This window comes from Musca autumnalis, unplaced genomic scaffold (assembly GCF_047663935.1).
Source record: "Musca autumnalis isolate F117 unplaced genomic scaffold, ASM4766393v1 scaffold_2, whole genome shotgun sequence".
NCBI lineage: Eukaryota > Metazoa > Arthropoda > Insecta > Diptera > Muscidae > Musca > Musca autumnalis.
Window position 1 is genome coordinate 259,502,332 of NW_027411755.1, and position 13,382 is coordinate 259,515,713.

General features: G+C 36.3%; 2 protein-coding genes across 3 annotated transcripts in view; both read left to right on the forward strand.

Moving 5' to 3' along the window:
- LOC141395228 (uncharacterized) overlaps nt 1-12,041 on the forward strand; it is a 76,774-nt gene extending 64,733 nt beyond the window's left edge. The window contains exon 2 of the mRNA XM_073970768.1: nt 11,444-12,041. Within this exon, the coding sequence (XP_073826869.1) occupies nt 11,556-12,041 (486 nt within the window). The 5' untranslated portion in view covers nt 11,444-11,555. The remainder of the gene's footprint in view (nt 1-11,443) is intronic.
- The window catches only part of LOC141391936 (uncharacterized), a 45,292-nt gene that overhangs the window by 20,121 nt on the left and 11,789 nt on the right, over nt 1-13,382 (forward strand). The window lies entirely within an intron of this gene.

Below are 13,382 nucleotides of genomic sequence, written 5' to 3' on the forward strand. Positions count from 1 at the left end.
AATGTATGCAAATATTGCGCACTTTTAATTGTTATTACGGAAGACAACCTTCTTGTCTATCAAATAAAACTAATTGTTTGTTGTTTTCATTAAGTTATAGTGATATTTATCCCCAATATATTTTGGTTTCAACGGTGTATACTAATTTTTGCGACAGACTGTATATAGTCCCATATACATATATTTCATTCCAAATATTATTTTTTGAAACATACTTAAATTAAAGTTTTCTCAATTCACATGAGAAAAGCCGTGAATGTTTCTGAATAATGCAAACATATTTGATAGGTGTTGGTTTATTCTGATAAATAAGAGCCCCTGTTATAAGGCGGAACAAAATTTAGCGTGAGTAAACCTTGCAATTCCATATAAAAATATGTCATATTTTAGTTAAGAAAAATTGGATTTTTTCGGAATGGCGCAAATATGCGCAATTTTTTATGATTGTATCTGATATATGAGACTCAAGCGCATAAAACATTAGAAGAAACTATGGTCGGGAAACAACGGGGAAATAGACTTTTTCACTATTGAAATTGTAGAAATCTTAAAAATCATCATAAAATTTTTTTCATAAAGAGGATATATATCACCATTATTAAAGAACAAAGATGTAAAATCAATCTGAAAATTTTAAATGCCAATCTTGTTCGGAGACTGTACAAAAACAATAAATCTTGAAAAATATAAATTTTCGCGAAAATAATGTCATTTTAATGTTCACCTAATTTCTTAGTTTTCGAAAATTTACTTTTTGTTTTCAGTATGGCTGAGTTCAATCGACTGCTGCATTTGATTGGTTAATCTTACATAGTCGAGGATGGTTATAGCAAATGTAGAAAAGAGTCTGGCTGCCGTTTATCAACATTTTTTTCATAAAAAACGATTTTAATATTTTGAGTTTTGAGCAACTTTAGGCCTATGTTTCCCCTCTGTGCGTCGTCGTTTTAAGGAATTTTTAAGATATTTGGCCCATTTTACCACCGAATTGGTTGTAATTTGGTACTTTGTGTCTCCAGAGGCCAAAAAATATTCCTACCAAAGTTGGGTTATATAGGTCCACGTTTTGGTATAGCCCCCATATAAGGCCCCATATAAAGTACGCGTCATTTTAATATATTTTGAATGTATTAGACCCATTTGACCACAGAATTGGTTGTAATTTGGTATTTTGTGTCTTCAGAGGCCAGAAAACATTCCTACCAAAGTTGGGTTATATAGGTCCACGTTTTGGTATAGTCCCCACATAAGACCCCTTATAAAGTACGCGTCATTTTAATATATTTTGAATGTATTAGACCCATTTGACCAAAGAATCGGTTGCAACTTTGTATTTTGTGTTTCCAGAGGCTAAGAAACATTTCTACCATAAAATGTTTATATAGGTCCACGTGTTGATATAGCCCTCATAATACAATATCTCCCGATTTTCGATATTTTGAACGTTTTAGCCTCATTATCACACCGATATGGCTGAAATTTGGTATTTAGTCTTCTTTAGGCGTATAAAACTTTCCCCCATAGAACGGTACCTTCCGAATTTCGGTATTTTGAAGGTTGTGGCCACATTAATCCACCGAAATGGCTGAAATTTATGGTGGAGGGTATAAAAAGTTCGGCCCGACCGAACTTAACGCTTTTCTTACTTGTTGTTTTTTGAACGCACGCGCAACGCTCAAAGTTTTAGGTTTTGGCCTCAATTTTGAAATAATACCGAAATGTCAATTACAACTAAATTTATAAATATTTGCGAGATTTTGGAAATTTAAATGCAAAAATGACGGAAAATTTTGTTTAATAACATTCTACGTTGTGGATATCCGCTGCAAGGGTAATAGCCAGTTGGAGCTATAAGACAAAGACATAGAACTGTAAAGACTGGAAAAGATGCATAATGCACAAATGTTTATGAAACAAAGTATATAAACATTTTGCCAACAACAGGGGTATGTTAATGATAAAAACCCCATTAAAGCGCAGTTCGGCTTATACAGATTGTAGGAAAGCAAAAAGTTGGACTCTGGATTGTATTCCATAGCAGTTTCCAGTTCATTGAATATGAACTTGGCGGTTAAAACACCTGAAATGGTTAACTACTTAACAGAATGTTGTTATGATATCGTAACAACAGAGCTTAACTCCATCTATTGACAAATGTTAACAATTGAGTTTTCCAATCTTTATGTATTTAAATCTTTGAAAAACAGGGTAAATGTGCTCTATAGGTACGTTTTACTTGTCTTCTTAAATAGAATAGTCTTTTCGGGGCGTCAAAAGATAGATAGAAGGTCTTTTACTGACCTTCTGTAGACAGAAGGCTTCTTACGGGCTTTATTAACATGGAATACCTTTTCCGCGGCTTTGTTATGTCACCCGATAACTTTTCTTTGCCATCCAATGAAAGTTTACTGCGTCACCGATAAGGAATCATCTTATCGACCAGCTGACAAAGGATATCAATTTCAGTGAATATCGATATTATCTTATGACAGACGAAAATCAGGCTCGCGATCCCTAAAACGCCATATTGATCATTGCAAAAAATTCGTGGAAGCGGCAACAAGTTTTAACATAAAACTTTCAATTTAATAAAGTGTGTGTGTGCGCGGTAAAAATTAAAAGTGTGATTTCGTTTTTAAGGACATATCTAATGGTAAAAGTTCCTATGGAAACACGAAAAGGTGAATTTCATACTCAGACCAAAACTCTGAGGCAATTGCATTGAAATAATTTATTGCGTTTTTTCTAGAATTCTCGTCCACGAGGAAGAAATAACGGCCCACGCATGTTGTGGCCTAAAGTGCATAGCCACCTTAGCAATAAATTCGTTCGGCACAGAAGCACCACCTCTTACCACCTGCCATTAATAACCACAACACCACACAATTATTTCCCCAATATAAATGCTGCACATTTACATCAGCACGTAATGGAATATTAGGCGCTCACTGCATCCACGACCTGGTACAGTTCCATTAGGCCAGCAGCACGTGTTCCGTTGTAGAAGATTACACGTGGTACCCGGTTCATCCTTTGGACTACAGCAATTGAATTCCACAACACCATCCACTGTCATATGCCTGTCGTCGCGGACCTGTTAAGCAAAAAGTGCAGTCTTGCTTTCTGGAAATCGAGGTCCGAACCACGTGATTTTATATAACGGAACACTGTACTTCCACCCTGCCGCGGATTAACAGCTTGGACCTCAACGCTTATGCACGAAACCTGCCATTAAGCATTTGTAATTTTGGACAAGAAATATTAAAACGACATTCCAATTAAGATCAAGTTTAGTGCATTTTGGTAGAACAGCCGACGACGTCAAGCAAATCTGCCCACGTGTCAACCAACATGGCCACATTGCTACAAGGCCGAAACCCAATATTATATCTTTGATTGTTTTATTTCATGGCTTGGACCAACAACTCATGGAATAGCTCCATTAAACATGGCCAACATTAGCTAAAAATGCAACCATCAATCCAAGTATACATTTGATACGGTGTAAACTACATGCAGTTTTACTCCCCCCCATACCATTGCTATCGCAAACGATTCGTTTTCGAATGTTTTTCGATAGTTTTGCGGATATTTTGTTCGAAAACGACACACGAGAACGAATTAAAAACGATTCATTCGTCGCTCAGTTTGTGGCAGGAAAACCTTCGAATTCGAATATCGTTAATAATATTATTAGCGAATGAAAGATGATAGTTTTTGCGATAGTGGCGAAAAACATTTTTGTGGAGTTTCTTGATGTTTCTGTTATGTACCTTTTCCGTTTTTATTTCTTTATGTTTGCGACTCGATATGTAACTGTTGATAAACATTGTTGTCTTGTGTTTGGCAACCTACCCATATGTTGTCTTTATCAACACTTATTGTCTACATTATACGTAGCATTTATATCGAAATTATTTGAAAAAAGCAAATGGGAATTTTTTACAAACAATATAAATTTTTTTTTGAAAGAAAAAAATTTTCAAAGTAAAAAATGTTTCTCGAAACAATTTTTCTTGTGAAGAAAAAACATTCGCCAAATGTTCGAAAACGATATCGTTTTTAAACTTTTGACGAACAAAAGAACAACGTGCTTGTGTACACCCGAAAAACATTTGCCAATCCTTCGAATGTGATATCGTTTTCGAATGTTGTGCCGAACATTCGAATAATATCCGCACTTGGTATGGGGGGTCCACACCGTCACCAATACATCAACATTTATCACCACACAATAGCCCGACATTCCAGAATCTACATTTCACTCCAGCAATAGAATCAACATTTTATACAGTTTTCGACATTTCCATCAACCATCCAAACCTCCATCACCATCATCAAATTTAAAACAACAACACTCATACCCAAATGTAGCCAACATCCACCATCACGAAATAGACGACAACACCTTTCATCATCATAATTCTTTCACCAACCATACAGGATGGAATAAGTATACACTATACCCAGTATGTATGTAAGTCCAGAATAGTAGAAAGGTAGAAAACCCGATATAGTACTTGGATTTAACATCAAACATATTTTTAAAGACTATTTTGAAATCTCCAAAATAGTCTACAGAAATATCTTTCTGTTTACTCACAATTAAATACGATTATTCATTTATAAGTCTATTGACTAATTGTACTAATTATTACCATATTATTCAACCAGCTAATAATTTGTTCTAGATTAAGTCAATTATTAATTTTATTAAATAGGCTTAATTAGAAATTAAGTTGTCCATGATCTAAAATTTACAAATTTACGTATTCACGTACAATATACTTAATGACGTTTTTCTTAAATTTCCAATCTGTTCATGTTTAACGTGAACTCAAAAGAAGCATACCTTTAGGCATGCTCTTTAAAAAAAAAAAACAATAGGGGTGTCTTTTTACTTACTAAATGTTGCTGAAACATTTTTTTCAGCAACTTTTCCTTTATACAGCTGTCAAAATTTGCAACATTAGTAATAATTATTACTAATTATCACGTAAAAAGACACAGCTATTATTACTTATACGTATAATTAACTACATATAAGCTTTTGCCTTGTTGGTAATCCCATTTACAAATATCGTAAGAAAATTATATGTCTTTTGACACACCCGTTTACTAATCGAGCTCGAATAGGTTGGGGCATTTAATCGTGCACAGTGGCACGATTTAAATGGGGTTAACCATTGGTTATACCTTTAATTGTTTTACATTATACTTTTGAATATTGTTTACTCTTAATTACCATTAAGTATTAAGTAGTCAATGATCGTTATTTGCCATAGACTTTATATTTGAAATTAAGTCGACTTTGACTTAATTTTGTTAAATTGTTAGACACCGCAGAATTACAATAAAAAAATGTTTTGAATTACTATCTGAAAGAACAAATTAACATGTGGATATAATTGTTATATAATCGGGTAAAGTGAAGGAAGGTTACGGGCAACAAACTTATTGGGGGTTCTCATAGAACATGGGACCCATAGGGAGTTTAGATAAGGAACCCATTGGGTGGGCAAGGGTACCCAACTGCCACCTGAGGTACCCACAACAGTGTACATTGGAATTCACCGACGTTTAATAGCTTTTTGAGGATTGTATAGATGTTGATACTACTGTCTTTGTGCATGAATGAGTGAGGCCGACACTCCACCTGTGTACATTAAGCTGCCACATCACACTAGTACTCTCTCGACATGTAACAGCTTTACGTGCCTTATGGAGATAGAAAACCTTCTATGCAAAGAAGAAGACCTTTTACAAGCCTTCTAGAATACGTATTACGTGCCTTAAATATATAGATGACCTTGTACGGCACCTTTTATTGCCCCTGTGTAGATGGAAGACCTTTTACGGGCTTTCTATACATCGAATACCTTTCACAAATCATGTTGTGTACCTTTTGCGGATCTTCTTTTTTTTGCCAGGAGTGGGAGACTTTAACACGCTAAAATAACCCCATTTCATCGTTCCACAATCCCTACGGTACCGCCGTTTGGAAGCATTTCTTAGTAGGGTGGGAATGGTACTAGTGACCCCAGCTAGTATTTACATTGTTCTTCTAATTTCATCTTGCCGCTTTAATTCCAAAATTATGGATTTAATACATTCACATACAAAATTCCAATTTTGAGGAGACTCTACCTGTATAAGTTAGATACTTTGTCCCTCAACTTCCCCTGCTCGATCAATCACGGATGCTGATTGGCGCACTGGCATCTCCTCTACAATTCCCGCTGCGGATACCGTAGTGTGCGGATCGCCGCTGGGCATCGGTTGTTGACGGTTTGCTCACATTGTTACACTCTTAATCTCACTGGAATAATTGTAATTGTATTAGTATATGACATGGGATCCTCAGCGATCACTTAGAACCTCTGCGTTCACTTGTCATCTAGCATTTGTCGAGAAATAACGTCTACGCGTTATTACTAAAAGGCCTCTGTCGCCACTATCCCCGATTACAAAATGTAATCTTTGTTGTAAGAAAAGAAATCATCTATCAATAAACAGCAATCATATTTATATTAAGAATTGATACTGGTTGTTTTTATTTCTCTTGTTCTTTTCTCCCTCCAATGCTCATCAAATGGTATCCTGAGCTATCGTTGTAAATACCTATGGATTTCCCCTCCCTCACCTAAACACTACCATTAGCTGGATTATGCTTTCTTCACTTACTGTACATCCAATTTGGCACTCCAAGTTCATTCTTTCCTCATTAAATCTAGGACACACAAATAAGACATGTTTGGGATCCTCTATATCTTCTGCACAGTTCGGACAGAAGGGCGAGCTATCGAGTCCAAAGCGGAATAGATATGACCTGAAACATCCGTGGCCACTTAAGAATTGGGTTAAGTAGAAGTTTAAATCACCATGTTGCCTGTTGCACCAAGTTTCAACATTTGGGATTAGTTTTTGAGTCCACCTTCCTTTTGTGGATGTCGACCACCTCGTCTGCCACTCCACCATCGTTTGACTTGTGACTGCCTCCATGCCACTTTCATTGACCGTTGATCCACGTAATTCGAACGTTCGTTCCGCCTGTTTTGCCAACAGATCGATCGGCGTCATTGCTGCAATAACAAATGCAGCATCATCGGATACGGTTCTGTACGCACAACACACACGAAGTGCCATAAGCCTATAAACCGAACTTGGGCCTAATTATGTTATTCGATATCGAGTTGTTTCGACCTGAGTACTCAAAGTTGGGATGACAACACTCGTTATCGAGTAAAATTAGCGAATAATTGAGCATAAATTTGCGAGTAATTTCTCGAGGCCAAATTGCCTATCGTAAACAAATAAAATGAAAGATTTTTTATTGTCTTTTTGTTTAAAATGTAAAAATTGTTGTTTGTTGTCGTTTTATAGAAGAAAAACGATAAGTTTGTTCCAGTACTGCAAGAATCTACTAATTTTTACTATTTTTTCCGATAACATAAAGGAAAAAATGTTATCGTAGTAAAAAATAGTAGCTTTTTGCAGGTTCTGGAACAGAGCAGATGTTAGTAAATAATTGGCAGCATTTTTTAGACAATATAACAAGAGAAATTGCGAAAAGTCCTTTGTAGTCGTTTTTAGAAATTGTGATAAATTTAGAATCAAAATGCAAGCAATCATTAACCATTAGTTTTGCAGTCATTAAAAAAAGTTGAAAAATAAGCATTTTTGCAAAACAGAAAAAAATATTTAATATTAATAGCCTTTATTTTATAAGTGAAGTATGTACATTATAAACATTTCATCCCCCGTTGTTTACCAAAGGAAATGTTCTCTCAGAGAGGCTAATGCAAAACACCCACCAAACTCTCTCTCATTTATTTTGAGAGAGGATTATTAAGGTAGATGTACTAGCAATCTGTTACTACAATGTCAAAAAGATTTTGCAAGAATTAATCATTTTCTTTTTTTTCTTAGCACAACTTCATTCAGAAATTATTATTCAATGTATTGTTAAACAAACATTTACATTTTTCATTCATAATTTTGTTTTTATAGTTCTTGCTTTCAAACAAACACCATTTTTTACATCTACCTTCATAATATTCCCTATAGTACACATAGGTTTTCATAGTTCGATTACCGGTTACTCTCGAAACATTCGATCAACGATTTCGATCGAATCTCGTCATGCCGCTTTTTTATCGTGTCGAAATCTTTTTCACGAGCAAATACTCGATCGAATCGAATCACGTAATTAGGCCCCTTATCTTCTCTCGGTACGATGTGTCTCAAGGATTTTGCCCAAATAGGTGCTGCATATAGTATTATACTTTTTACTACTCCTGCTATTCGACATTATTATATATTATACAGCAGCATTATTCGACATAGTGCTGCACACGTTTTACTCGACTTCAGCTTTATATAGTCGAGATGTTGCTTGAACGATAGACGGTTATCTAGCATGACTCCCAAGTATTTTAAGCTTTCTGCTGTTCTTATTATGCAGTTACCAATTTGCATTTCCATGTACTCCACATATTTCCGGCTTGTTATGAGGATGGCTTCGGTTTTATGTTCTGCTAATTGCAGTCCAGATGAGTTGAGCCATGACTTAACTACTTGAATTGTGGCTTCTGACACTGTTTTCGCCTCTTCTATGGTCTTTGCAACTATCACCAGTAGTGCGATTCTCTAACACATTTTTTGAGTTACCGACAAAAATCGGTAAAATTAATATGCTTATAAATTCGGTAATTAACGATATTTTTCGGTAAGTTAGCCACCAAAAGAAAGTAGTCGTAAAGTTCTACCGATAGCAACAGTGTTGTCAACTTTTATTTCAACTTTTCATTCATAATTTTGCGTTTTAATTTTACCGACATTTGTCTGTAACTCCAAAAATGAGTTAGAGAATTGCACTACAGAGCTATATCATCAGCAAAACCGATATTATTTGACCTTTCTGGCAGGTTTATTCTCAGAACTCCATCATACATAATGTTCCACAACAGCGGTCCCAGAACCGATCCCTGTGGTACTCCTCCTGTGACTTTGTGTACTTTGACTCCTTCGTCAGTATCGTATATTAAAGCCCTTTTTCGAAAATAGTCTTTTATTACAGCTACTAGGTAGGGAGGGACATTGAGGCGAATAAGGGCCTTCACAATGTTTTCCCAGTTTGCTGTGTTGAACGCATTTTTGACATCGAGGGTTACAACCACACAGTATTCCTTTGTACCCTTCTTCCAACTTTTAGCACCCATTGCGGCTCTTGCAATATCAACGACCGTTTTTATAGCCTCCACCGTTGATCTTTTCTTCCTGAACCCAAATTGTCTTTCTGATAAGCCATCCGTAGCTTCAACATAGTCTTGTAGTCTATTTCGTATAACGCTCTCCAAAAGTTTTCCAAATGTATCTGGACAATTTTGTAGAATTGTTCTCTCTGTTATGGGGTCAGGTAGATTAGAATCTGTATTTAAAGACAACAGCTGTCGGTCATAAATAATTAACGAGTCGCGTCCAAAACACTTGAGTTAAGATAAAAAGGGACGATCGTAAAATATGTAATCTTATCACCGCTACGCATTGTCTGCGTGGGTGTATTTTTAATGTGCATTTATGTACATAACGTACATTACTAAATGTATTGTATGTGTGTGTGTTAGTTTTAAGATCTGTAAATAATTTAGTGAATAAAGTTGAGTCTCTCTAAAGCAACGAAGCGAACAACATCGCAACGCGCGTGTGTTTTCATTTTCATAGTTTACTTTTCTTTGGTTTCTTGGGTGCATTTGTGATGATACTAGGAGTCGTCTCATCATTTGGTGACCCCGACGTGATTGTTTCGTGTTTAAAAAAAGACACGTAATAGTTCACGTAGATAGATAATAGCGGGATAAGCGCGTAGAAAAAAAGTTACTGCGTTGTATTTATCCGCTAGGATAGGCTAGGATCATAGTGAAATGTGATAGTGTATCCGTCTATTTAGTATAGTGTTAGTGACACGTAGTGAAACGAAAAAAAGTGACTACGTTAGGTTGGTAACATGTTTATTTAAAGAAACAAAAACAAATTGAATTTGTTTTCTTAAAGGCGCACAATATTTTTTCGTCAAAATGAATTTTGGAGAATTCATTCAGCATCAAAAGATGTTGAGCGAATATATTGTGTCGCTATACTTAAAAATGAGCAAAATTGCTCAAACAAGTGTAGCAAGAGAAACTAGGGAAAAGTGTGAAGTCATTGTTAGTTCTTTCACGGAAGCCAGAAAGGATTTTTTAGACAATGATAGGGAGCTCCGGCATATGGGAAAATTTCCATATGAAATGCATAGCATATTCGCCTCAGGTGTGCGATATGCAATAAAAAAGTTCGACTATTTAGATCGTCAGATTAAAATAGATTTGGGCTTAGAATCAAATAGGGCTTCGTCGGAGTTGCGAACTCCTTCTAGATTTAAATACATAGCTGAGATGGACAGCTTAAGTCCATTGAAACAGTATGAAAATAGACACATACTGCGCCATTCTAAAACATTAAAAGGTGGTTAAATTAGAAAGTTTGAATATATGTTGAATGACTTGGAAACTGAAATCAGGACTGACTTTCCAAGTGTGGAATATATGACAGAAAGATACGATATTGCATCGTCAGTATTGATGGAATATTTGAGAGAATTTCCAAAAGAGGATGATCTCGTTGAGAATTTAAATTTTTTAACAATTTGTTACCGCATGTTGAAATATGGGAACATTTCCAGAGTACAGTTTTTAGGTAGTCTAGGGATTCAGCAGGAAGTTGTTGAGATCTTGAAACATACGGAAACTGAAAATGAAAACGTTCGCGGTGATGTTTCGCGAAAATTAAAAATCGAAAATAACCAAATACGTGAGAAAAATGAGCAATTGAAGTCCAGATTACATCGACAAACCAAGGCTTGCTCAATTGCCGAGGAAAATGCTCAAACGGCTATTGATGATCTAAATGATTTACAAAAGGAATTGGAGTTCCTACGCAAGTTATTGAATGAAGCAACCAAGAACTGCCGAATTGCTGAAGAAAAGGCTCAGAAGTATGAGTCACAGTTGGCTGACATTAACGCTAAATATTATGCTGCCAATGCTGATTGTGGAAAAGCCGTCGATGGCCTTAATAACTTGCAAAAGGAGTTGGAGTTTTTACGAAAACAATTGGATGAGACTCATAAACGTTTGCAAGATGAAACACAGACACGAATTGATTTGGAAAGCAACATTCAGAGTCTACTTAAAGAAAGTGCCGTCAAGAAACAAGAGTATGATGCCGAATTGGAACAGTCGTTGCAAGATTTGCGTGAACAACACGAAGGACAAATGTGCAAACATGAAATGATGTATAAATAAAAGGTTAAGGATCTTCAAGCAGAAGCCAATCGTGAGTCCGTTGCAGCTTCAAGTGCTATCGAAGAATTAACTGCCGCTCGGATAACTATTAATAGCTTGAGTTGTCAAATTGATGAATTGGAATCTACAAACGCTGCAGTAAATTCTCGCTATGGCGATTTGGAGAAATTGTTCCAAAATGAACGTACACGTAACGCTTCTGAGGTAGCACATATGGAAGCTGAATTGCAACGTGTACGTGACGAAATGATACAGCAGCAAGAGTATCATGAATTAACGAATAGTAAGAATTCATTAGAGGTTGAAGTTCCTGTCTACGACAAACTACTGTGTGGCGAAGCAGGTAGTAGCCAAACGGAATATTTTATAACCAGCAGTGATGACATCGAAGTTTCTAAATATGAGCCGATGGTAACGGTACAAACCAAAGGTACCAATGAGATGGAAAATTATGATTGGCGAATTAAACATAAGGACAATCCGTTCTATTGCCCTCGCAACGTTACGAACGCAGCTCATAAATCATCAACCAAAATTGTTATGAAGTCCCTACAAGAGCAGAGTGGCGAAAGGGAAACGAGGTCGCCGTGTAATGCCGTTGACGAAGAAGTTACCGGTGCAGATAGTACGTTGTTCATCATGCCATGGTGCTACCGAAACTGGTGCCAGAAGTTGTCTCCAAAACATGTCCAGTTATGAGAAAGATTTATTGGAATTCAGTATCCTACAAAAAGAAATGGGATATTCAAAATGTTTCATCGGTGGAAGCAAGATCCACCACATCATAGCTGGTTGCTGAAGGTGTTGGGTGCTGTCACCTAGATATAAGATATTATAATTCTTTATATTTTTATTATTAATTTAGAACCTAAGTAATGCCTTCAGCAATTTGAAAATGACAAATATTATATTATGTTAATGATAATATCCCTATATTGTAAAAAGTAACATACAACCATATAATTGTTAAAAGATTAGGATCTTTTCACGGTGGGGAGTATGGACAATTTTGTAGAATTGTTCTCTCTGTTATGGGGTCAGGTAGATTAGAATCTGTATTTAAAGACAACAGCTGTCGGTCATAAATAATTAACGAGTCGCGTCCAAAACACTTGAGTTAAGATAAAAAGGGACGATCGTAAAATATGTAATCTTATCACCGCTACGCATTGTCTGCGTGGGGTGTATTTTTAATGTGCATTTATGTACATAGCGTACATTACTAAATGTGTTGTATGTGTGTGTGTTAGTTTTAAGATCTGTAAATAATTTAGTCCCAATTTACATTGGGCGAGTTTACTTGCGGCAATTGTCAGTTTGTTGGTGAGAGAGGGTGCTGAGAGGCAAAGGGTTACCATATGCCTCACCTCTCTCTCCTACAAAATGACAGTTGCCGCAAGTAAACTCGCCCAATGTAAATTGGGACATAGTGAATAAAGTTGAGTTTCTCTAAAACCATCAAACAGACAACATCAGAAAAAATCTTGGGTTTTTCCTTAGTTTTTCTTGGCTGCATTTTTACTGATGAGGTTAAGGAGTCGACCTCATCAGTATCGATCATACATAAGGGCCGATATGATGATGGTGTATCAAGTGGCTTGCCTTCTTTAGGTAGTAGCACTAACCTTTGCCTTTTCCATATTGATGGGAAGTATCCATATCGCAGGCAGGAGTTGAACAGCTGTAGCAGTTGATCACCACAGCATTAACTGCAGCGTTAGGAATGCAGTCTAAACCAGGAGCCTTAGAGTCCTCAAATTTTGAAACGGCTATCCTTATCTCCGTTAGTGTAACGGGTGGGTATGTGAATCATCCACCGGGGTCGAATGTTTCCCAGGATGTTACCTTTTGGCGTGGAAAAAGATGATTTACTATATCTTCCAACGTTGCAGCTTCTGTAGGTGCGTGGTTTTTGAAAATTTTTAGCTTTTTTGTCACTGGTTTGTAAGCTAGACCCAAATGGCGGGTTTCAAGCTCGTCACAAATGCTCAGAAAACAGTTCCGTTTGCTACGGCGTATTACAGCTTTGAGTTTCTTTTT